Source organism: Narcine bancroftii, chromosome 2 (genome assembly GCF_036971445.1).
Source record: "Narcine bancroftii isolate sNarBan1 chromosome 2, sNarBan1.hap1, whole genome shotgun sequence".
NCBI lineage: Eukaryota > Metazoa > Chordata > Chondrichthyes > Torpediniformes > Narcinidae > Narcine > Narcine bancroftii.
The window spans coordinates 210,534,590-210,562,140 of record NC_091470.1 but is presented as its reverse complement, the minus strand read 5'-3'; the positions used below and the strand labels follow the sequence as shown (position 1 = coordinate 210,562,140).

At 40.0% G+C, this 27,551-nt stretch overlaps 1 protein-coding gene across 9 annotated transcripts in view; it reads left to right on the top strand.

The window, feature by feature from the left end:
* Positions 1-27,551, top strand: part of c2h18orf63 (chromosome 2 C18orf63 homolog) — a 190,372-nt gene that overhangs the window by 109,391 nt on the left and 53,430 nt on the right. For 8 of the 9 annotated variants that reach the window (XM_069920233.1, XM_069920234.1, XM_069920231.1 and 5 more), the window contains 4 exons: positions 4,490-4,586; positions 13,546-13,631; positions 22,796-22,973; positions 23,923-24,726. In XM_069920233.1, coding sequence (XP_069776334.1) covers positions 4,490-4,586; positions 13,546-13,631; positions 22,796-22,973; positions 23,923-24,726 — 1,165 coding nt within the window. The remainder of the gene's footprint in view (positions 1-4,489; positions 4,587-13,545; positions 13,632-22,795; positions 22,974-23,922; positions 24,727-27,551) is intronic. The other variant, XM_069920238.1, reaches the window with a different exon arrangement.

Here is a 27,551-nt window from a genome sequence, read left to right as displayed (position 1 = left end):
GACACAAGTTTTCAGTAAAGTGTAGAAGATTTAGAAATGATTTTAGGAAGAATTTTCTACCCAGAAAATGGTTGAAATCGGGAAGCAACTGCATGAAGTAGACAATGTTTTTCATTCAAGTTTTAAGGAGCATATTGGCATAAGGGAAGAAAGAGGAATTATAACTCCTGCGGGATTAAAATGTTAAGCCAGAATTAAAATGATTTTAAATTTAAAATCTATTAAAATCTTCTGGAGTCTACCTAGAAGGTCTTGGGCATGGCAGCTAGAGGAATAAAAGCAGTAAGAGAGAAGAAAATAGTCAGTAAAGATACTAAAAAAATTGAGGAAGAACAGCCTACCTTACAGTTGGAACCTGGGCCTCAAGTTCTGAAAGCCCTCACGACAGAATCGCACAACAACGGCTTACCAGCCAAAACCAGCGCCACCACCCAAGGACACCGGGGAAGATGGCGCTAGATTGATCCAGATCTCCCCTGAAGAATACACTAACATTATGCGCATGCGCAAAGGTTTATTTCCATGCATGCTTGAAAGGAAGATTGGAATTGTCACTCCATAATGCCATCCCCAGTAGTGCTGGTGGAGTGAAGAAACTGCAGGCAGATGTACCAGACATAACAGGAGTAGCTGCAGTTTTGATAGCTGGTGATCAAAAGAAGAAGGGAGATTAGTAAGAATCAGATGAAGATGATCAAGAAGATAGAGAATAAATACTGGGGGCTTTGGGTTTTGGAAAAAAAGAACCAAATATGAAAGATCTTTACTTACTAATAATGGGTCAATATCAAGTTATAAGGGCTGATATTGGAGATGTTAGAACTGATATGAAGTTAAAAATGAAATGTCGAGGTGTGCTTCAGAGGTGAAGGAAGTTAAAGCAACAGTTCAAAGAGTTGATATGGATCTGCAGAGAGTTAAAAGCGATATGGATATTCATAATGATAGGATTGAAAGAGTTGAAAATTCAGATACAGAGGAAAGAAATGATGGATAGGATGGATATGTTGAAAAATCAAAGTAGATGGAATAATGTTAAAATAGTTGGACGAAGAAGATTTTGAAGGAAGTGGCGATTTTGTGGAATTTTTTCAAAAATGGATTCCTGGAATTTTGGGAGAAGAAAATTTTCCAAATGGAATTGAATTGGAAAGGCCTCATAGAACTTTACGGAGGAAACTACTGCCAAATCAATGACCTAGAGCTATATTAATCGCAAGACAGAGACATTTTTAAGATTAGTGGCCCAGTAAGCTAGGCAGAACATGGGACCTATGGTTATTGATGGAAATAAAATTTTCTTTTATGCAGATTTAAGTAAAGTAGTGGTGGGTAGAAGAAAACAATTCAATCCAGTGAAGGCAATTCTTTGGAAGAAAGGCTATAAGTTTACTTTTAGATATCCAGCTATGTTGAAGGTGTCTCTGGTAAATGAATGACCCAAGTTCTTTATGGATGAAGAATACGCACGAAGGTTTACAGAATCACTTCCTACTATTTAGAAAGAGAAGCAAGAATTGTTGAGTTTAAGTCCTCAGTGAGAAGCTCAAAAAGAGGTGCTGTGGAAATAAGAAAGTTGTGCCAAAGTAGATTGCAAACTGTCAAAAGGAGTCTCATTTGGAGACATCTTTAATTGATGATGATCAAGTTAATGTGAACCTTGAAGCGGTGGGTAATTAATTATTTTCTAATGTATAATTAATTAATTCTTCCCGTTAGGGGGGAGTTGCATGCTCTTCCTTGCTTACCCGAACCATTATATCATGGCAAGTGCCACTATCCGTATGGTGGAGGGAAATAGTGCTGTTATATTTTTATTCATCACTTTTTTTGGTTTTTTAAAATGGTTTTTTAAGCATTAATTTTCTTGTTTGGTTATTCATGTATTTTTCTATTTTCAATTCTTTTTCAATTTTCTTTTTAAGGGACAGAGATGTACACAGGAGACATTGACATGGAAATATGATTTAGGAGGTTTACAGCTCCACAATTTTATGAATTATTATAAAGTAGCACAGATGAGATTTATTAATGTAATGTATGAGTTAAATAATGTTCCAGTATGGGTATATATAGAACTTGATAAAATAGGAGGAACTGATCCACAACACTTTATTTATAAATGGAATGCAAGATTGTTAATAGCAAATAAAGAAACACCTATGCTGAAACATTTAATTGAACTTTGGAATAAAATTGATAAAGCGATTGGTGGAAGAGATTTAATGTCTGGAAAAATACCTTTATTTCAAAATAGACATTCCATTTTCTATGGAAAATAATTTTTAAAAAATTGTGGTATTAAGAAAATTAAATATTATTTTGTAGCCAAGAAATGTTACACTTTTAGTAGAATGAAAGAAAATTTTAAGATATTGGAAAATGTAAAATTTTGTTGTTATCAAGTTAAGAGATTTTTTGTGAAATTTTTGGTCAAGATATAGTATTATCAGCACAGACAGAAGTAGAATTATTATTAAGTAATAGGGATGTAAAGACATTTATTTCAGATTATTATAAAAGAAGGCTCAAGAAAAAGGAGTTCATAAATCAAGACTTAAATGGGAGGTAGATTTAAATAGATAAATATATGAACGTAGATTGATTCAGATATATAGAGTATGTAAACTACAATAAATGTGAGATATCAGTTAGTTCAATATAATTTTATTCATCAATTATATTTAGCACCACAAAAGTTACTTAATATGAATTATATTTATTCAGATTGAAACCTTAGATGTGGACAAGAAGTTGTTACTTTTTTGGATTCAACTTGACAGTGTTCCACAATTATACCTTTTTGGCTTGATTTGGGTAATTAGAATGAATAACTGGAGTGAGATTCCAACAGGATCTAATGTTATTTTTATTGGAAAATGTTAGAGGAATTAAACCTAAATTAAAATTGAATATGTATCAAGTAAAATTTGTTCAAATTGCTTTGGTAGTACCTGGAAAATGTATGGCTATAACTTGGAAGTCAGATATTGATTTGGGAATGGAGAGATGGCATGCAGAAGTTGGAGTTGTATTCCACTTGAGAAAATGACACAATTTAAGAGATAAATATATATTTTGTAAAATATGGAGACCATATTTACAGACTGTTGGTATTAAAATTTAGATAAATCTTGAACATTCCCTTTCTACTATGGGTTTCTACGAATATCTATCTATATATAGGTTTTAAGGTATCAGAAAATGAAGTGCTCCTGTTGTTTTTTTTCTTATCTTATCCCTTTTCTTTTTTCTTTTTTAGTTTGTAGAGGGTTGGTGGGGGGAAAGATTTAGTGGAGGGTTTTCTTTCTTTTTTGCTTTTTTAAAATATATAAATATAAAAAAATATAAAAAAGTATACATATATTTATAAAAATATATAAATATTAAAAAATATATAAATATAAAAATATATAAAATACCACATTGGATTAAGTTTGAAATATTGTAATATGTAAAGTGGTGTTATATTAAATAAAATTTTAAAAAGTTTTAAAGGAGCACAGGAAATAGAAAATGGTGAGTTTGAACAAAATGTGGGAAACAACCAGGTGTGTTTTTAGTGAGTGCAGGAACTTTCACAGGAATGTTGGACACTGGGCTTAAATGTGCAACAATTCATGTTTTATAAAGAAAAACTTTGATCCTACCAGATCTGCATGTAGGCCCCAGGAAGTTAGTAGAGGATATTATTCCTCATCAGTGGCCTGTTTCAAAGTTATTTTGTTGTTGCCACACACATATTATTCTGAATTATTTTGACCAAAGCTCCATTTCTTTAAAATTTCTCAAGTTCGTTTTGATCTTGGATAAAAATTAAACCTTATTTACATTACAAGAAAATAAATATTTGAAAGGTGAAAGTAATTTCTGTAAGAACAATAGACTTCTAAATGTTTGGCATTGAAACCGGCCTGCCTGAGATTTAATAACCTCCCCTATTTTTCATTTTTGGGACCTGCAATTTGATACATACTTTGTTGACACAAGAGTTAAACACGACAATAATCATTTCCAGGTTCTTTTGTATTATTGTTTAAATATATCCTGGCACAATGGATGCGAGTCCTCAATACACCATGACCAAATGTGCAGATCAAATCAACATGGATCAGTAAAATTCAGCATGCACCACATCTTACTGAAGGTGAAGTAGGAATGGGGGTGATCTTTCTGGTGACTGGTAGTGACTTGTCTTATCTGAGTCATGCAATTCTACCTTGCACCCTGTGTAAGGTAGAATCTATCTTTGATTAATTGAACTATCCCATGCCATAAACCATCAACCATGATTCTAACTACTGAATCTCTGATTCACCTGACCTTCCAATTCTCACAACCCTTCGGTTCTCCAGGTCCCAACATGATGAACTGGAATGTTTTTGCCTTTTTACTTTGGCATCAGCTCTTATTAGAATGCAACGTAAAATAAATAAATTATTTTGGACATTCAAACTATCACATCAAATTTCTTTTTTTTGAATTGAAGTATGAAGAAGGGGCAAATTGTCAGCATCAGCCATGAAATTCCACAACACTGTCCTTTTCAGTCATATGAAGATTTTCAGAAACATTGGAAAAATATGGTGAGTCAATACATTGGACTTTTATTTAAGAGAAATTAGTACTTGGATTTTAATCAGTTATAGTAAAATTCCCATTATACTGCACCTATGGGGATCGCGGATACCGGAATGCGTAATTAATGCACCAGCATTAAGATTACACAGATTAAAAGACAGTGTAAAATGTAAAGTAATTTGGAAAAAAAAATCAGAATTGTAAATTTAGACATATAGTGCTGCAACAGACCATTTCAGCCTATGAGTCTGTGCCGCCCAATTTACACCCAATAACCTACACCCTTGGTATGTTTGAATGGTGGAAGGAAACAGGAGCCTTCCAGAGAAAACCCATGTAGACACAGGGAAAATGTACAAACTCCTTACAGACAGTGCAGGATTCATACCTCGGTCTAGTCCAGATCGCTGGCGCTGTAAAGGTGTTGTTCTAACCACTACACCAACTGTCCTGCACTTATTGCAGTTTTTAATTTTGTAAAATTCACTTAATTCCCGTAACTTACAAAATTTAAATTCGAATGCTCTAACAGCGTTGCACTAGCCACTATGCTAACCGTGCCACCATCATAATTAACCCTCTCCCCTCACCATGTTTACAGATAAAGCCTTTCCAATACTAATAAAAATAAAGACTTGCTAGGAATAGATAGGGAGACACTTTAGGAGAGTCACCCCAATGGGTGAGTGGCATTGGCCAGTTTTTCATACCATTTTATTCAAACACAACTTTATTGAAACTTTATTCAAACAGCTGCTGGAGGCGTGACATAACCGGGGCACTTCGTGGCTGAGGGTTTGCACCCAAGGGGCTGTGCGTTGCTTTGGAGAACATTTACTTATACAATTTTAAACTTTTATTTAAACATTTATTTAAAACTTGATTTATTCTATTTAGTTTCCTATAAATTAGAACCATAGAACACGACAACACAGAAACCTTTTTAGGCCCTTTTCTTTGGCTTGGCTTCGCGGACGAAGATTTATGGAGGGGTATGTCCACGTCTGCTGCAGGCTTGTTGGTGACTGACAAGTCCGATGCGAGACAGGCAGGCACGGTTGCAGCAGTTGCAAGGGAAAATTGGTTGGTTGGGATTGGGTGTTGTTGGGTTTTTCCTCCTTTGTCTTTTGTCAGTGAGATTGTAGTCTATGTCAAACCACAATCACGACCTCAGCTGGCAGTTTGTTCCACACTCCCACCACTCTTTGTGTGAATAAGCTCCCCTTGTGTTCCCCATAAACTTACCCCCTTTCACTCATAACCCATGTCCTCTGGTTTGTATCTAACCAAGCCTCAGTGTAAAAAAAAACTATCTATATTTTCTCTATCTCCCTCAATTTTAAATACCTCTATCAAATCTCTCCTCATTCTTCTACACTCCAGGGAATAAAGTGGTACCCTGTTTAACCTTTTACTGTAACTCAGTTTCTGAAGTCCAGGCAGCATCCGAGCATAGCTTCTCTGACTCTTTTTTATCTTATTGATATTTTTCCTGTAGTTAGGTGACCAAAACTGAACACAACTCCTACACTCAGTACTTTGATTTATGAAGGCCAATATGCCAAAAACTCTCTTCACAACCTCATCCACCTGCAATGCCACTTTCAGGGAATTATGGGTCTGTATTCCCAGAACCCTCTATTCTACCCCACTCCTCAGTTCCCTACCATTTACCCTGTATGTCCTTTCTTGATTTATCCTTCCAATATGCAACACCTCAGACAATGTGAGCTACCCTCCAGCACCACACCAGTGGCTAAGGACATTTTAATTATGTTTGCCAGAGCCCCTGCAATTTCTACACTAGTCTCCTTCAACATCTGAGGGAATATCTTGTCAGGCCCTGGGGATTTATCCACCCTTATTTGCTTTAAAATGGTAAGCCCTTCATCTGATCTGTATAGGTTCCATGACCTTGATGCTTGTTTTCCTTACTGTGATGATATGTATATACTGTTGTTGCTCTGTGTATAAGTGGCTGGCCTGCCGACTTGACCCCATTGTAATCCCTCCCCCTGTGACCTGGCCATAAAAGTTGACCTCACTGCCCCCTTCCATTCATTTGAGCACATGGAGTTGGAGTCATTGATAGTGCATATCAATTTAATATTCATTGATACACAATACACGGGATGAACAAGCTGCTGAGGCCTGACAGACTCAAAATTGATCCCTAGACACCTGGAGTTGCTGAACAGTATGAGCAGTGGATTGCCTGTTTCACAAGCTTCCCTGAAGTTGCAGTAGACCTGGTGGATTCAGATGAGAAGAAACTCAAGGTCCCGCAAGCTAGAGTTGGCCATTGAGTGTACCTGGCGATCCAGAACTGGAGGCCATGGCTGAACTCCACAACCTCTACCGACCCCGGGTGAACGAAGTATACTCACAGTATCGACTGGGCTCGAGGAGACAGCAACCAGGTGAATTCACGGACAAATTCCTCCGAGCACTGTACGACCTGGGGAGTGACTGCTGGGGCACTGCTACAGCTCCTGTGCCTGTAGCCCAGTGTGGGAGGAGCTGGTGCAAGATGCCTGCATGGCTGGAGTGAGATATGAATACATTCGTCAGCAACTGCTCGAGGAGGACAGGATTCTCGATTTGGCCCAACACAATGCCGATGAAATCGCTGGTAAGAATGGATCCTCAAGTGCAGACTGCAGGTGCCGCCATGTTGGGACCCGGCATCACAGATGGCCTCCGCGATAGTGAATCACGACCCCACCACCGCTGCCTTCGCAATTGGATACTCGAGGTGCCACTTCTGCGGCCAGCAGAAGCACCTTTAATGACTCTGTTTGGCTAAGGAGGAGATCTATTTGAGATGTGGGAAGAAGGGACATTACCAGTGTGTCTGTAAGTCCAAACCCTCCCTCCTGTAATGTGTGTTGAAAGAACCAAAGACTTGTTGATCCAAACCAAGGCTTTTATTAACTAAAAGACTGGAGCATATCACAAGTAGGTCGACCAGTCCGGAATGACCTGGTCTGGCTAGGAGCAATCCTTGCCAGTAGGTGTGGCTACACTCTCAGCCAATCACAGTCATCCTACACTACCATCTGTACATATGTACATATACACATTGGTGATAGAATCTGCACTATCACACCTCCCAACCAGTGTGGTGCTGATATCACGTCTGGCCCTGAACGGCTCAACTGAATGCATGACTCAGGAGTCGCCATCTTACCTAGTGTCTTCTTTGCCCTTTTGGATGACGTCACCTCCACCTTCCACCACCCAGATTATGTCACTTCCTCCGATGTGACAGTGTGGTCAACATGGAGCCTACCATCTTACCAGTCAGGCCCCCCATCCAACAGTGATGACGACGACCCAATCCTGGCCTCCATGACTCTGAACCAGGGCAGCCCTCATCCAATCGCCCACTCGATGATGGAGATTGAGGTAAACTGGAAAAGAACAAACTGCCTTTATTCACCCAGACACTGCCCAGAAACTCTCTCTCTCTATATATATATATCTCTGTTAGACGCACGAGTGGCCATTAAGGACCAATCCACAGAGATCCGAGGGTACTATCTAGCGTTATTAATGGTGAGAGGTGAATGTTATGATAACTTTCATTTGCTTGTGATGCCACAGCTCTGTGCACCGATACTTCTGGGTCTTGACTTCCAGAGCCAGTTTAGGAGTGACGATGGCGTTTGGAGGACTGCAACCACCCATAACAGTACACAACCCCCGACTCACAACCCCCTCCCCCAGCAGCTGGCCCCCACCTGCGGCCTCTCCACCCTCCACATATCTCCTCCATCATTATTTGAGAATCTGACCTCGGACTGCAGGCCCATCACAAGTAGAAGCAGGTGCTATAACATCAAGGATTGGGCATTTATAAAGTCCGAGGTGCAGTGACTCCTGGTGGAGGGAATCATAGCTCCCAGTTCAAGCCTAAGTTGTGGAGGCCAGGGGCAGAAGCAAACCCTGTATAGTGATCGATTACAGCTTCACCCAGCTAGATGGATTGCCAATATGGTGAATAAAATAGCCCAGTACCAAGGTACTGTCGGTGTGCCACCAACTCCCCCTTCGCCTGGGGGACTGCAAATACACCGCCTTCGAAGCAGATGGCAGACTCTATCACTTCCTCATGGTGCCCTTTGGAGTCACCAACGGGGTCTCAAAGAGAGATGGATTGGATGGTAGACAGGCATAAACTGACAGCGTCATTCCCCTACCTTGACAATGTCACCATCTGTGGCCATGACCAGCAGGACCACGATGCAAACCTGGTGAAATCTCTCAGCACAGCCAAGTCCCTTAATCTGATTTATAACAAGGAGAAGTGTGTGTTTAACACCACTCGCCTGGCCCTCCTTGGATGCATCATGGCACATAGTGTCATTGCCCCTGACCCCGACCGCATGCATCCCCTTATGGAGCTCCTGATACCACACAACTTCAAGGGGCTGAACCCGTGCCTGGGGTTCTTTTCTTACTATGCCCAATGGGTGCCCAATTATGCCAATAAAGCCTACCTCTTAGTAAGGTCTACGCTTCCCCTTATCGGCATTCAACCAAATCAAAGGAAACATTGCTAAAGCCACGATGCATGCCATGGATGAATCCATCCCATTCCAAGTGGAGACCGATGTCTCTGACTTCACAGGTGGGCAAACCAGTAGCATATTTTCCCCACACCCTCCACGGCCCTGAGACACAGCACTCCTCAGTTGAGAAGGAGGCAGAGACAACCAACATGCCTTCATGTTTAACACAAAACTGTGGGGTAAAATCAAGAATGATAAAATCCTGAAGTGGAGAATCGAAATCTCCACTTGTAACAATGATTTCTTGTAACTCAATAATCCCCTGGATGCCTTATCATGGGGGAATGTGTGCCAGCACGCATCTCGACTGCCTCCAGTCTCTCTATGATGGCCTCTGGCACCCTGGAGTCGTGAGGTTGTTCAACTTCATAAAAGCCCGAAATCTCCTGAACTCCATTGAGGACGTCAGGTCCCTGGTCTGGTCTGCGCAGAATGTAAATCGCAATTCTTCAGGCCTACCTCATCAAGGCCATGTGTCCCTTCGAATGACTCTGTCGATTTTAAGGGACCCCTGCCCTCTACTAATAGGAAGGTCTATTTCCTTAACATCATAGATGAGTTCTTCAGATTCCTGTTTGCCATCCCCTGTCCTGACATGACCTCTGCCACAGTTATCAGGGTACTCCGCAGCATATTCACCCTCTTCGGGTACCCGGACTACATCCATGATGATCAGGGGTCCTCGTTCATGAGTAACAAGCTGCGGCAGTACCTGTTGGCTAGAGGCATAGTCAATAGTAGGACCACAAGCCCAGGGGAAACGGCCAGGTGGAGTGGGAAAACGCCTGGAAGGAGATCCTCCTGGCCCTTGTCAAAAGCCCTGTCGGTGTCTCACTGGCAGGAAGTCCTGACAGAGGCACTCCATGTCATCTAATCTCTCCTATGCACTACTACAAATATGACCCCACATGAACTCATGTTTTCCTTCTCAAGGAGCTTGGCAACCGGAACCACTCTGCTCCCTGGCTCTCATCTCGAGGACTCGTCCTGCTGAGGAAACATATATGAGGGGCCTTAAGACAGACCTGTTAGTGGAAAAGGTGCAACTCCTGCATGCAAATCCATAATATGCTTACGTCCAGTACCCCAATGGCCATGAGGACACAGTCCCTGTCCAGGTCCTGCTGCATGCCAGAGACACCCACGCACCACCGGTCCTGGTCACCACATACACACACATCGGCCCTTTCAGGGACTTGATGCAGACTATTGATGCCCCCCCGGGCACCCACGCCACAAGCCTGGGATGCTCGACCAGCCGAGGCGACCACCACAACCGTCCCCATGGACAACCAAACCCCACCCCCTATGGTGACAAATTTGCCCCCATCCCCCCCACCTCAAGATACCTGACCAGCAATGGAGCCGACCAGTACACCACAAGTGGTGCTGCACAGATTACAGAGGCAGAGGAACCACATGACCGGCTGAACCTTTAGGACTGGGTTTTGTTTTTTAAAGAGGGGGTGAATGTGATGATATGTATATACTGTTGCTGCTCTGTGTTTAAGTGGCTGGCCTGCCCACTGATGACCCAACCCCGTGTAACCCCTCCCCCCTGTGACCTGGTTATAAAGGTCAACCTCCCTGCCCTCTTTCATTCATTCGAGCACAAGGCTATCGTTCCTCACTCAGTCTTTAAAGTGATTGATAGAGTGTATCACTTACTTCCCACAATTCTGTGGCCATTACCTGAATGAATACTGATGAAAAATAATTAACATCTCACCCATCTCTTTTGGCTCCATACAACACCAACCACTTTGATCTTCAAGAGGATCAGTTTTGTCCCTTACTATCCTTTTGGTCTTAATATACCAGTCCCTGTAGAAACTCTATGATTTTTCTTCACATTGTCTGCCAAAGCAACCTTACATCTTTTAACCTTCCTGAGTTCTTTCTTGAGGTTTTTCTTGCATTTAATATACTCCTCAAGTTCCTAATTTGCTTTCTGTGGCCTACACCTGCTATACACCCCTCTCTTCATTCAAACCAGGTGCCCTGTATCTCTTCTATACCTGTTAGAATCTTAACCGTGCCTTTAATCCTGACAGGAACATACAAACTCTGTACTCTCAAAATTTCACAGTTGAAGGTCCTCCTCATACCTTGTACATTCCTGCCAGAAAACAATTTATTTATTCACTTCTAATTTTTGCCAATTGTGTTTCTGGTTGATTGAATGCCACATAATGGGAATTTTACTATATATATATTGCAGAAAAGTAAAGTTGGACATTTAAGTTATTCAACACAATTTTGAACAACATTCTTCTGAAGTTTAAAGCACTTTTTCTGTATTCCTCTGCCTCCATCACTTCTGACCCCAGGATGATATCATTCATTCCAGAATATCCAGCATTCGCTAACTTACGACCTACTCAACTTGTGTCCATCCTCACATATGACCAATTTAAAAAATTTATATATATAAAAATATATTAAATTTATGTGGTTTATGTTGGAATTCACAGACTATAACAGGAATACAGAGCATGTAAGAGTCAAAATATGCATGACTACCTTGTTACAGTGTCCAGGGGTCTACAGGCTGGGCATAGCCATCTTTATTCCTGTCCACATGCGTGGTGGGTTCAGTATTGGAGTTCAGTTGGTGCATGTGTGGTGGGTTCACGTATTAGAAGTTGGTTGGGAGTTAAGGGCACAAATTCAACATTGTCAGGGCACTTAACTCACGCACATGCGCCAACCCATTTCAAATATGCGAGCTCTTTGTGCATGCACCAACTGCAATGCTGATCCCACCGCACATGTTCCAACCAAACTCCAATATCAAACCCACCACTCATGAGCCAACTGAACACCAATATCGAATCTATCGCTCATGTGCCAACTGAACCCCAATTCCAAACCCACCGAACATGCACCAACCAAACTCCAATATTGAACCCACAACTCATGAGCGACCACACTCCAATACCAAATCCACTGCTCATGAGCCAACTGAACTCCAATATCAAACCCACCATTCATGAGTGACTAAACTCCAATACCGAACCCACCGCTCATGAGTGACTGAACTCCATACCAAATCCACCGTTCATAAGTGACCAAACTCCAATACCAAACTCCAATACCAAATCCACTGGTCATGAGCCAACCGAATCCACCACCCATGAGCCACCAAACTCCAATTACGAACCCACCGCTCATGAGCCATCTGAACTCCAATAACGAACCCACCACTCATGCACCAACCAAACTCCAGTACCGAACCCACCGCACAACCAAACTTTAATACCGAACTAACCACGCATGTGCCAACCAAAGACTCACGCATGCGCACAGGAATCAAGATGGCCACAACCAGCCATTGGACCCTGGACCCCAGAATACCGACTAACAAGGTGTATCTGCACATTTTGGCTCTTACATGCCTTGTATCTCATATTATAGTCTGTAAAATACAACAAAAATCTATGATGAAAAAAATCATGATTAAAAGTGTGCTTTAAGACTTCAGTACTCCATGTGCGGGGGTAAAATTCCAACGCATCCATTCTGAGGTACGACTGATCCATCGGTCCCAATTAGGGTTGTAAGTCGGGGACTACCTATAGTTTGAATGAAGTGTTTTTTGCAACTCCTGTGATTGCTTGGGAAAGTGCCATGAGATAGGAATGGAAGAGGAAAGCGGGGAGTGGCAAAGGGAAGGTTGTCTTCAAAATTATGGAAGAGAAGAGCCACATGCTTTGGATGGTAGAATCTTGTTGGAGCTGGTGGAAATTGCATAGGATGATCCTTGAATTCATATTTCAGTGGGATAGAAATTGAGGGCAAGGGCAAGAGAAGAGGTACAAGGAATAGATGAGATGACTTCAAGGGCTCTGTCCATTAGGTAGAAGGAAAAAAAAAGTTTCTTGAAGAAGGCATTTCAGAGGTATCTACAGAAAACATGAAATGGGAGAAAAAAATGGTATCCTTACAGAAGACTGGGTATGAGAGTATACAGCTTTGTAGTTACTTAAGAAACAGATAGATTAAGAAGGGAAGATTTCAACATGTCATATGAAGCTGAAGATAGAGTGGGAATTGGCAACAGATGAAAATTTCTACTGCCTTATTTCAACCAACCTTTTTTTTCTTTTCCTAAATATTATTCAGGGTATATAATTATCTTTTCCAAAAAACCTTTATTGAAGAAGACTTGCATGATCAACAGTAGTGAAATAGTACAGCAAAGAATATCTTCAGAAATAGCAAGCAATAGCTTTACTTACATGTTTTCATGTTTTTATTGTTCTGTAAATTACCTTAACCTGTAAAATAAGCTGCATTCATTCAAAAAAATATTACAATATAAAAATAAATAAATGTATTCTAAATGAAAGAAAATAATCAATGGATTATTAATTTGTTTTTTTTACAGTATGGTTATAATCTTCCATCGATCAATAGTGACATGGCTTTGTACTACACTGTAAACTTCAAGCTGATCGGAGAGAAGCTGTTTACATATCCTTGATGTAGAAAGATTATTAAAATTGTATTTGTTTTTATGTCATAAATCTATACAGATCTTTTTATTAATTTACTATATGAAACTAACTCCTTCAGGAAAAATAATCAAAACTAATCTGTCTTAATGGCCTTTAGAGATGCTTTTGAGATTTTTCCCACTTGGCCATCTTGCTTCAAGGTTATTTGATTGCAAATTGTTGTACATTTTCTTCAGACATGATTTACATTTACAAGACATAATAGTAAAAAAGTGTGCATTCATTTCTGGCCAGAATTGCATCATATGGTATTTTCGATAATTATCAACGAGAAGTAAACTTTATCCATTTTATAAAGAGAGTGTTATGAGCCCAGAGGACCCCAAAACCCAAGAGCAATAGAAATTCACCAAGACACTTAAACAAATTTAGCTTTTAATTATCTTTAAACATAAAAACAGGATCAAACTTTAACTTATTACTATTTACTTAACCAAATTCTAAGTGCACGTGTATGTAATGTTTATATGTTCAGGAAAGTTCTTTGCTTTAATAGTTCGATCATTCACCAGTATCAGGCAATTTTTATACTGTGTACAGAATTGCGGAAACTGCCAAAATGTTTGGCCTGGAAGTCAGCCTGAAGAAAACTGAGGTCCTCCATCAGCCAGCTCCCCACCATGACTACCAGCCCCCCCACATCTCCATCGGGCACACAAAACTCAAAACGGTCAACCAGTTTACCTATCTCGGCTGCACCATTTCATCAGATGCAAGGATCGACAATGAGATAGACAACAGACTCGCCAAAGCAAATAGCGCCTTTGGAAGACTACACAAAAGAGTCTGAAAAAACAACCAACTGAAAAACCTCACAAAGATAAGCGTATACAGAGCCGTTGTCATACCCACACTCCTGTTCGGCTCCGAATCATGGGTCCTCTACCGGCATCACCTACGGCTCCTAGAACGCTTCCACCAGCGTTGTCTCCGCTCCATCCTCAACATCCATTGGAGCGCTTTCATCCCTAACGTCGAAGTACTCGAGATGGCAGAGGTCGACAGCATCAAGTCCACGCTGCTGAAGATCCAGCTGCGCTGGGTGGGTCACGTCTCCAGAATGGAGGACCATCGCCTTCCCAAGATCGTGTTATATGGCGAGCTCTCCACTGGCCACCGTGACAGAGGTGCACCAAAGAAAAGGTACAAGGACTGCCTAAAGAAATCTCTTGGTGCCTGCCACATTGACCACCGCCAGTGGGCTGATATCGCCTCAAACCGTGCATCTTGGCGCCTCACAGTTTGGCGGGCAGCAACCTCCTTTGAAGAAGACCGCAGAGCCCACCTCACTGACAAAAGGCAAAGGAGGAAAAACCCAACACCCAACCCCAACCAACCAATTTTCCCCTGCAGCCGCTGCAACCGTGTCTGCCTGTCCCGCATCGGACTTGTCAGCCACAAACGAGCCTGCAGCTGACGTGAACTTTTACCCCCTCCATAAATCTTCGTCCGCGAAGCCAAGCCAAAGACAGAATTTAACATTTATGAATTTTCACCAGGCTCTGGTGCTGAAAGGTAAATGGTTACCACTCAGTAAGTTCTTGTTGGTTTCAGAGAGATATTTGTTGCTCTTTGGACACCCACAAACTGGACCAGCTGTAAAAATGGGATGAAAAATGGCAGATGGAATTTAATGCAGACAAGTGTGAGGTAATATTGGAAGGACAAATCAAGAAAGGACCTACATAGTAAATGGTTGGGCACTGAGGAGTGCAATAGAACAGAGGGATCTGGGAATACAGATCTATAGTTCCCTGAAAGTGGCATTGCAGATGGATGGGGCTGTAAAGAGAGTTTTTGGCATATTGGCCTTCATAAACCAAAGTTTTGAGTATAGGAGTTGGGATGTTATGATAAAGTTGTCTAAGAAGTTGGTGAGGCCAAATTTGGGGTATTGTGTGCAATTTTGGTCACCTAACTACAGGAACAATATCAATAAGATAGAGTGCAGAGAAGTTTTATTCGTGTGACAGAGTATATAGAAATGTTTTTGGGAGATAGATTGGGAAAAGTTTGTGAGAGTGGGTCATATACAAACATTTTAAAACATCTTATTTGAAACACTGGAGCTCGCCCAATTCTAGACCTCACAGATTTTGCAAGAGCTTTGAAGAGCGCTCATGAGACTTCATTAATGGATTGTTGTATACAAAAGGCAGCAGATGAAGGAGCATGACAGCTGCTGCTGTCTGGAAAAGAGCTTGCTGTTATAAGAAGGTTGTGTGGTTTTGCAAGCAGAGAGAATCAAACAAGCTTTCTTTCTGAGAGAGACAGAGAACACTTGTATAGTGTTACAGCCAGCAGAAGTAGCTGAGACTAGAATAGGACAAGCTGGCAAGTTTTTGGAAAGCCCAGTTGTAAGAAGGCCTTGTCAAAGCCCTTGTGGTTCATGTAAGAGGAGAAGACTGGCTGTCTAATATTTCACTTGGAATAAGTGACATGAAAGAAAGAGGTTATTATCTGGAGAACCCTGAAGGGGCAAGTTTCGTCAGCAAGACACTGGAGTGGCTGATGGAAGTACATCAGTTGTGGATATCCTGAACAACAAATCTCTCTCTGAAAACCGACAAGAAAACTGAGCGATAACCAGCACCAAAGTCTGGTGAACTTTATAAATGTTAAATTCTGTGCGCAGTGTAAGAATTGCCTGCAACCAGTGAACTTGGAGGAATGAGAAGAGAGATTGGAACTTTTCTGAACTTTACATTACATGCATGTGCACTTAGAATTAGAAAGGGGTTAAGTTAGGTTAACTAAGTCAATAGAGTTAAGTTAAAGTGTGATTGTATTTTCATGTTTAAAGATAATTAAAAGCAACTTTTATTTAAGTAACCATTTGTCGTGGTGAATATCTATTGCTGCTGGGTTTTGGGATCCTCTGGGCTCTTGGATGTTGCCCAGACTTCAGGAACTGAATTACAAGGAAATATTAAACAGGTTAGGACTTTATTCCCTGGAGCATGGAAGAATGAGGGGAAATTTAACAGAAGTATTTAAAATTATCAGGGGGATAGTCAGAGTAAATATAGGTAGGCTTTTTCTACTGAGGGTAGATGAAATGTAAACCAGAGGACATTATTTAAAAGTGAAAGGGGAAAAGTTTAGGGAGAACATGAAGTGGAATTTCTTCACACAGAGTAGTGGCAGTGTGGAATGAACTGCCAGCTGAAGTGGTGAATGTGGGCTCATTTTTAACAATTAAGAAGTATTTGGGCAAGTACATGAATGGGAGAGGTATGGACGGCTGTGGACTGAGTGCCCATCAGTGGGACTAGGCAAAAAAAAATGGTTTGCTATAATATTCTATGGTTCACAAACTGCACTGAAATTTAAGTTTCTCTCATTTAGCTAAAATATTTCTATTGCCATTATTAAGATACAGGAAAATTTGCCATTTGCTTAGCAATGGATGTGGATTGTTACTTTGTGACAATAGTCCTAGTTTAAATCTTGTAGGTTGCTGGAAATGTATAGTAGTTTTAAATTTATTCTCAAATGTGGAATATTTTCAGAGGGGAGTCTCGAATGTGCTGAAGTAAATAGGTGCTATTGCGGCCTGAAGGATTTTATAAAAAATTAATAAAAACCAGTATCCGCTGTCAGTGTTGATGTAAGAAAAATCCTCGTACAATTATGTCATAGAAAGTTTTGTTTTCTATTAGCCCTGTGGTTTACTACAAGATGCTTTTATTTGATTTTAGTGAGAGAAATCTTCAGGATCACCTTTGGTTAAATTTGTCAAAAGACTTTCTATCCTCATTACTCACCACTCATTGAAATTCAAAGAGAAAGTTTACTGAAAGAGTGTGAGGAATGGTAGTGACCACCTGACAGCAGTGATACTGGAAGTGAGGCCCCATTGGCTATCAAGAGCATTTGGTGAAAAGGCATAGACTTAAAGTAGGATATACCTGATTTACGCAACCCTCATTGATCATTGGGAGCAAGTCTTCATTGAATATTGAACAGTACTGCTCCTTCAACCCATTGATAACTGCATGAGAATATGTCTAAATTAAAACTATGTGGAAGTCTCTTAAGTTGTACTATCTCATCTGCTTCCACCAATACCTCTGGTAGGCCGCTACTAACTATGCTGTGCATAGCTCCTTTAAACTTTTCCTTCTAATATGTGACATTTTAACTCTGAGAGAAAGATTCTGACTGTCTACCCCATATATTCTCAAGGTGGGATGTGGGAATATTTTGATGGGGCATAGGGCTTAAGAATATTTTAGTGGGGCGTAGGAATATTTTGGGAAATAATTAAAAAGTTGGTTTGAAAAAATAAACTCGTTATCTTGGTGTGAAAGATGTGACTTGGCAACACTCTCAGTACAACACAATTGTGGTAACTTCCAAGTAAAATCACTCTGTTTTTATTTTCATAACTTGTGTTTTTGCTCAACCAATGTTCCTCCATTGTTTCTCTTATTTTAACTGTTATTCTTAGTTAGTTAACATTATAATTTTATTTTTCTGACCTGTCATATTATCATCCATTCCAAATGATCTCATTGGCAATGAGGATTCCAAATTATCTCAACAATCATGTTTCCATCCATACCCCTTTACTTTTCAGTCCAGTAGTGTGCAAAACCTGTATCTGTATGTATTTTTGTGCACTAGTGTATTGATGGGGGGCATGGGAGGTCTGCCGCAGGTGCCAGCCTGAGGGGGACGCCAAAATAGAAAAAATAGGGACCCCAGAAAGTAAAGCAAGAGGCTAGCACAGTTTTGATGCACTCTCTCCAAGAAAAAAATGTCAGAAACCACGCTAGCATTTTTTTAGGGTCAGTGTTCTCCCTTTGATCATTACTTATATTACATTTTTCAATTCTAAGGCATAATAAAATATTGATTAATCTGTTTCAGGGAGCTCACACTGTTGTATGTTCAAATTGAACAGACCAAGAAAGCAAGAGATTTGTCAATATTCAGTGGAATTCTTGAAGTTTGAATTTATACCTGCTGTACACAATGAACATGCACCTTTTTGCCTATTATGGCAACAAACTTTGATAAATGAATCAATGAAAGCAGGCCATCTTGAAGCTCATTTGAGAGTAAAACATCCTAACCATGTCAATTTGAAATTGGAATATTTTAAATCACTGAAGGAGAATTTTGAAAATAGATCAAAAATCACTTAATTATTTGCTGTGCAAACTACAGCCCTGAATCTTGAAACTGAAATTTCACTGCTGATAATAAAACATGGGAAGAATCATATGATTTGGGAGAAATTGATTAAACCCATAATATCATTGTTTCTCAAAACAGTTCTGTCAAAGGATGACAAAGATGCCATTGAGTAATAGTTCTACTGTCTGCAACAGAATGGATGACATGGGTCAAGATGTTGAAAAACAGCTTATTGAGAAGTGGAAACCATGAAAGTTAGTACAAATGGATGAATCTACCTATGGGACAGTGAGGCTCTCTTATTGGCGTATGTGAGATATATTGATCAGGAAGAGTTTCAAGAACAAATGCTGTTTTGTGAATCATTAGAAGCAACCACTACTGTAGTTGATATATACAGCAAGCTCAGTTGGGGGGCAAAGACTGCCTCAAAGCAACCCTCAAAGGCCTGGGTGTCGACATCAACATGTGGGAGACCCTTACCTTCGACCGTCCAGCTTGGCGCAGCAAGAGCACCACAGGATCACTTGCAGCTGAAGTCAAGCGCATCATTGAGGTGCAACAAAAGCGTGCTGTGCGCAAGGCCTGAGCAGCATCCACTGCCACGACAGCACCCACCCACTTGTGTCCCATATGTGGGTGAGCCTTCAGGGCCCGGATTGGCCTTACCAGTCACCTCCAGACCCACAGCCACCAATCTCCAATTTGACTTTGAAGCCATGGTCATCATGGAACTAGATTATGGAAAGTAAACAACATCAACAACAATCCACTTAGAAAACTTAGTTTTCAAGAAAGTTTCCCCTATTCTACTCCAGATACTGCATTCTGTGATCAAGTTTATCAATGCCATCAAAGCTAATTCCAAATGTGAACATCTGTTTAAGCAGCTTTGTGTCAATAAAAATGCAGAACATGTGAGAATATTGCTTCACACTGACGTAAGGTGGTTGTCAAAGGGAAACTGCTTCAAAAGATTAATGCCACTGTTTGATCTCCTCAGCGAGTTTTTGAAGGACAAACCTGAAATGAAGCTCATGCTAACAACAGATAGCAAAGCTTACATGAGTTACTTGACGGACATTTTTGAGAAACTAAGTACATTGAACAAGCAACTCCAAGTATCAAACATGACGCTTGTTGATGCAAAAACAAAGATATTTGGATTCATGACACTTCTAGAATTATGCCAAAGGAATATTTCTGCAAGAAATTACAGTCAATACTAATGGTAACTAATGCTGCTACAAATGCCCTTGTTGACCATTTGAAAATGTCAGTTACCTACTTCAATGATAGATATTGTGATTTAAAGGCATTGGATTTTCTGTCTTGGTTAACTCAGCCATTGCTGGTGGACTTATCTGAAATTCCAGTGCAATACCAAGAAGAGTTATCTGAGTTACAACATGATGGATCTGTGAAAACTGTTTGAAGTGAAAGGAACCATGATGTGGCTGTCTAACGAGATTGAAAAGAAATACCCAAACTCCACTACTTTAGCAAGGGAACTATTGATTCTTTTCCCATTGTCTTATTTAGCAGAATGTGGCTTCAGTGCTCTTAGTGATTTGCTGCAAGCTAAGGGAAACCAACTGTAAATTACAAAACGTGGAGATTTAAGGTTGAAACTAACAAAATTAATCCCTCGAATCAAAAAAATTTGCTGCCAGGATCAGGGGCAAGGTTCCCCCTGAAGTGTCGACAATTGTTAAGTGTATGTTTGAGATGGTGTTAGGTCTGCTTTGTTCATGAATGAGTGAGACAAACACCAGGCTGAGTCGAAATCAGGGTTCTTTGTTCTTTATTACCGGATTGTAACACTTGCGACTAACAAAGTTAGTCGGAGAATGCATTCTGCCGTTATCAGCAAAATGGTGATTTTTTATACCCTTGGATACATGCTTAGAACATCATCATATCATTACTTGTCCAATGACTAAAACTGTTGCTATCCTTTCCCTGCTAGCTTCCTGCCTCTCAATCCATCAATGTCTCTCTTATCTTGTAAGTACAAGGATGCATTCTGTTACTCCTTAGTACTGGGTGACTCCTTCTCCGGTCCCATCTCATGATGTTTTACCTAACAGGAGTACAAGGACACCTCCCCTTCTTGTTACTGCCCTGTACAGGGTAACTCCCTACACATTCCCATCTCATGATGTTTTACCTTACAATGGTTGGCATATTGAAGTAGTTGTTGAATATGAAATATACATTCCTGTGTATTCTTGACTTTGATTGCATTAAAACTTCTTTTGAATATATAACTTTTTTACGCTAATGGTAGTGTGTATACCTTTGTGAAAAATTTAAGTTGTGCCTTGGGCAAAAAAGTTTGAGAAACACTGGTCTACCTTATCTACCTCATAATTTTATTAACTTCAATCAGGAGACCCCCAGCCATTGATCCTCCAGAGAAAACAATAAAAATTTGTCCCTCCATTAGAAAAGTTCATCTAAATTTTTAAAAATTTAGATATACACCACAGAAACATGCCTTTTCTGCCCATGAGCCCGTGCCGCCCAATTGACCTACAATCCCCTGGTACATTTCAAATGGGTGGGAGGAAATTGGTGCCTGTGGGGAACACCCATGTAGACACAGGGAGAACATAAAAACTCCTTACAGATAGCGCAGGATTCGAACCCCAGTGTCGATCACTGATGCTGTAACACCGTTGTGCTAACTGCTACACTAACCATTTTTCAGATATTTACTGTTAGTTGGCTTCTGTCCTGTGGTAGTACACGTACACAATCCTTTATCTGGAACCCTTGGGGGACAGTATGTTCCAAATTTTGGATTTTTCCAGATTTCAGAACAAAATCCAGCTGCCCCAGATTTAAGCCCATCCGAATTGTGCTGCCGTATCCACCCCCTTCCAGTCGCGCTGGCATCTCTCTCCTCCTCGCCCACCTGAGTCGTGTTGCCATCTCTCCCCCATCCCCTCCCACCCAAGTCGCGCGGCCGTCTCTCTTCCCCCGCCCACCCGAGTTGCGCTGCCATCTCTCTACCCCCCACCTGCCTGAGTCACGCTGCCATCTCTCTCTACCCTCGCCCACCTGAGTCGCACTGCCGTCTCTCTCCCCCCCTCGCCCACCTGAATCATGCTGCCATTTTTCTCCCCCTCGCACCCAACCACCCAACCTAGTCTCACTGCTGTCTCTCCCCCTCCCCCACCCAACCTAGTCACGTTGCTGTCTATCTCCCCCCTTGCCCACCTGCCCAATCTAGTCATGCTGCTGTCTCTCTCTCCATCCCGTACCAGCACCAGGAGAAAAATGCCAGTTTTTGAAGCTTTCCGGGTTTTAGATGTCCTGGTAAAGGATTGTGTACCTGTACTGTTGGAAGGTTTCAAACTCTACTCCAGACTATTCTTGATTGGAATATTTTGTTGATACAGTGGAACAGCCTCATCTTTAGGGCCTTCATTTCCTCTCCGCCCTTGTTATCATATCGATTGTCATAGAATCTTTCTCTGGTACAGTTCCAATCTCAGTATCAACTGTTATAAAAGATGTTATAACTACAGAAACAGTACAATATCATGTCATCAAACTATTAGTCAGTTGCAATTCTTCTGCAGGTGAAGACTGCAAAAGAATGAATGCAAGAATATTTTGTTTATCAGCCATTTATATTTTGTAATTGTTTCTGTTCAGTGGACTTTCAGACCACTGTTAATAGTTTGCTAATCAATTTTTTAATGTGATTTTAGTAGTGTGGTAAAACATTTGGCTTGAGTCATGAAGTGATCTTTTAACTTAGCCTGATATTCCATTGCGTTAAGAACTAGAAAAATGTTTGATCTGAACTAGTAGCTAAAATGGAGTTTTAGTTGTGTATAAACTGAAAATATTGCATCAAAGTCCATTTAGGAGTTAAAGTTTTGAGTCTTCACACATCTGATTTGTAAATATTTTCAACATGCAATCAGAGAGAATAGTTACATCCTTAATATAACAATTCAGTTACCCTTTTTGTTGCATAAGAAGTGAGCCTGTTCAATTCTTTCCAAGAGTGGATTTGGAATCCGTTCTAATGTCTTTCTTATCTGATTTAAAAACAAAGTTTCCTAATCTCTGTGGATTACCAATAAAAATAACCAGCAAACCATACTATACTACCAACGAACTCAACTTTTCTCAGGTAAAACTGGAGATGTGTTATTTTCTTCAACAAGAGGTTCCTTGCTATGGTAATTACACCTTGGACCAAAAATATTGATGCATGAAGGTAATCACTGGATATTCCTCCTGAAAAAAGTGTTATGTTCATTCACTACATTAGCAGTGGTCACAGTCGATTGAAAGCTTTTTGACATTTCACTCCAAATATATCTATTTGCCATCTGGAATTATTCATGAATCCTGACTATATGTTTCATTTTTTAAAATTAATTTTAATACAGAACATAAGATCATTCAAAAAATTATATGGATGATTATATAGAATTAATAAAACATTCAATTTAAGAAAAACATACACAAGTTGTAAATTATATCCATAATTTGTATTCCAAGTACTATATAATATATATATTATGCACAAAAAATTAATAATAAAGAGGAAAAATAAAATAATAATTAGAAGAAAAAAGGAGAAAAACTCAAACTCCTGATATAACAGCACTATATGATTAATATTATAAGAAAAATTAAGTTAAAAAATATCCTGAAAGGTATGAGTCAGACAATTTAATTACAATAAAATGAAGTCATAAAGTAAGAATGACCTCCTAGTGTCTGAAATCTTATATCTAAATTATTAACTGAATAACAAATCTTTTCCATATTCAAACAGGACATGATGTCACATAATCACTGATGAGTAGTGAACAAGTCAGCACATTCTTTTCTCTTGCTGAAGATATTTTCCCAACTGATAAAATTTGCAGATTTTTAAGGTTTTCATAAATTCAAGGGGTCACAAGATACTCACTGCTTAGCATGATGATACATTGCAGTTCCTTTTTCCATATTTTCCTTCTAGTTTATTTCTTTCTGCAGTATCATTTAAATATATGAAACTATTTATACTGTGTGCACCCTGTGAGCTAAGCTAATCATATTTTTTTCTCATTCTATTTATAAATCAGATTGATCAGACAAGGCCTCCAAACTTGACACCTAAACCAATCTTTAGGACTGTCTTGACAAAGATTCCAGCTCCCACCTTCTCTGCCAAGAAGTCTTCTATTTGTTTAGCTGATGGAAATCAAAAGTCCATAGACAACGAGCATAAAATAGATTTAAAAACAAGTTTGGAATCGGAGTCCAAAGATGGCAGTGGATTAGATGGAAGTACATTCAGGTCAGCGGAAAATCCTAAAGTGGCCTTCTATCATTCACATGTTGGTAGGCTACGCACAGACCATCAGATGGAAGTGTATTCTGGTTCAATTAACCATGCTTATAGAAATATACCCATATTTAAAAACAAACTCCTGAAGCAAGATAAAGAGTTCAATAGTTCAAGAATTAATGTAATAAAGGCAAAACAAAATGAAAATTCAAGAAAACTTTTAGCTTTAAATTCATCAAATGCTAACATAAAAGTAAATACTCCAAAGAATATAAAAGAACACAAATGCAGAAACAAAGAAGAAGAATTATTTGACAAGATACAAAATCAAAAGTCAAGTTCATATACAAGTGTGGGGAAACCAAGTACCAATCAGGTTCAGAGTACGAGTTCAGATACAGTGAAAAACACATGCAAGGATACTCTGTTTCTCAAGTCAAGCACAAGAATAATAAAGCCTGGAGCTACAGCTCTTGAAGCATTTGGAAATTTTCAAGAACAAAGCAGTAAAAGTCCAAAATTTGAAGATAAAAGTGCAATTGGTCTTAAAACATGCACTCAGTGGATTGAGAACCAAATGGAAAATCAACACAAACAAGTGAGATAAATTCTTACATTTCAAATCATATTTTCTATTGCCTATATTGAATTTATTTGATGATTTAAGTATGAATAAGATGCATTTATTGTACATTATTACTTGCTATAGAACTCCAGATATGATGAGGTTCTTCATATGCAGGCTTGAAAAACAAATGTTTAGGAGCAGCTGTTTGGTGATATTGTTAGTGATTTTATTATATACAGTCTCTATTAAAGAAGTTGAAAATTTTCAATATCTTAATTTTTAACATTTTAGTTATTTAAAATGTATATTGAATGAACAAAATCATCTTAAAATGCTTTCTCATCACTTGGAATTAGAAAATATATTCCAATTTCCAAATGAAATAAATTGAGTAATTTTGGGAAGTGCTTGTAACAAAGATTTCCTGGCCTTGATTATGTGCCAATTTACAACAACTGAGTTTTAGCAGTAGAGCTGCAGTAGAGTGACCACAGTCATTAAGGTAAATGTCCCCTGCATATTAATTACCCAGGAACTTGTTATGCAGAGGGGATCAAGTAATTACAAATAGAAGGAGTGAAATGTGGAAGTGTCGTAAAAAAAACACAGAAATGCTGGAGGAACTCAGCCGGGCTTGCAGCATCCATAAGAGATAGATACATTGCCAATGTTTTGGGCCAGAGCCCTTCTTCAAGGAATAAGCAATGAACAGGAATGCTCAGAATAAAGACAGTGCTGGCTGGGTAAGGATGCCAGATCAACAAAAGGTATTTCCTCGACATCGGAAAAACTGGGCACAGACTGGGAAATCACTTTGTTGAGCACCTCGGCTCTGTCTGCCGCAATAGCATGGATCTCCCAGTGACCACCCAGTTCAATTCTCCATCCAATTCCCTCGCTGACATGTCTGTCTATGGTCTCATGCACTGCCATATACCGAGGCCACCCGCAAATTGGAGAAACAACACCTCATCTTCTGTCTGGGCACCCTCCTACTGGATGGGATTGGCATTTACTTCTCTGAGTTTTTCTAAACCTCCCTTCCTTCCCCATCACTTTTCTCCAGCTCTGTCTTTCTCCCTTATCCCTCTGTCTCCTTTCACAGTGCCAAAATCAATGATCTTATTCAATTAATGCCTTTTGTTGGTCTGGCATCCTTCCCCAGCCAGCACTGTTTTTATTCTGAGGAATCCTGTTCTTTGCTTATTCCTTGAAAAAGGGCTCAGGTCCAAAATGGCAGCAACATATCTATCTTCTATGGAGACTGCAAAACAGGCTGAGTTCTTCCAGCATAGGAACCGAAGAAATGGAAGCAGGTTGCAGGCATTTGGCATTTTGTGCCTGTTAATAAATTGTAGAGAGATCCAGCAATGAAACAGGTCCATTGGCCCACCGAGTCTGCAGCTATCATCAACTGCACTCATCCAACATTAATCCCAAATTTTAATCAACCCATCTCATCAATTTACCCCCACCACCACCACCCCCCCCCCCACCCCTGCCTTGCAGATTTTACGGCTCACCTCATGCAAGGAAAAAGTTATAACAGCCAATTAACCTATCAACCCATGATTTTTGGACCTGGGGGAAACCAATGAGCCACAGGGAAAACTACAACTTCCACATGGACAGCGTCCAAGGTCAATATACAAGTGGCTCTGTGAGGCACTTGCTAAACTAAATGCCCCATCATGCTACTCATTCAATAATGTTATGGCTAACTTAACTCAGCACAACTTTTCTGCAATAATCATGTTTTACTTGATGCACCTAATATGTAAAATCTATTGATATTTTAAATGCAAATGAATCAGTGAAAACCCCCCCCCCAATAATAAATAAATAGATCGATGTGCAGCATGGATTCAGCAGCCATTAAACTTGACTGCAGTTGTGAGTGAGGCAGCACGCTTAGCATAGCTGGTAGCACGTGCTTGTTGCAGAACCAACGACTGAGGTTCGAATCTGGCACTGTCTGTAAGGAGATTGTATGTTCTCCCCATGTCTGCATAGGTTTCCTCTGGGTGCACTGGTTTCTTCCATAAATGTATGGGGGTTGTAGGTCATTTGGTGCATTTGAGTGGCATGGGCATGGACTTGTGGGCTAGAAGGTCCTATTAGTGTGTATGTCCAAATTAAAAAATTTTGAATCTCATCTGTATCATGAGTTAAAGGCTTTGCATTGGACTTAATTATTTAAACAGCTCACCACAGATTTCAAATTTATTGTCAGAGTACATAGATGACATTACATACAACCCTGAGATTCCTTTTTCCTGCAGACGTGGCAGAATTACCATTCATTGGTAGTGCAAAAAATAAACTGTACACAGCATAAAACATGTAAACAAACAAAGAACTGTAAACAAACTGCAATACAGAGAGAACAAAAAGAAAATCAATAAAATGCACAAATAAGAGTTCTTAAACGTGTCCCTGATTGAGTTTGTTGTTGAGGAGTCTGATGGTGGAGGAATAGCAGCTGTTCCTGAATCTTGTGATACGAGTCTTGCAGCCCTTATACCTCTTTCCTGATGGCAGCAGGGAGAACAGACTGTGTGCTGGGTGGGGAGGGTCTTTGATGATTGCTGCTGCTCTTTGACGGCAGTGCTCCCTGTAGATGTGCTCAATAGTTGGGAGGGTTTTGTCTGTGATGTCCTGGGCTGTGTTCACTATCTTTTGGAGGGATTTACGCTTAGGGGTATTGCTGTTTCCATACTAGACTATGATGCAGCAGGTCAACACACTTTCCACTACATCTCTGTAGAAATTTGTTGGAGTTTCTGAAGTCATACCAATCCTTTGCAAACTCCTGAGAAAGTAGAGGTGCTGATGAGTTTTATTCACGATGCCAT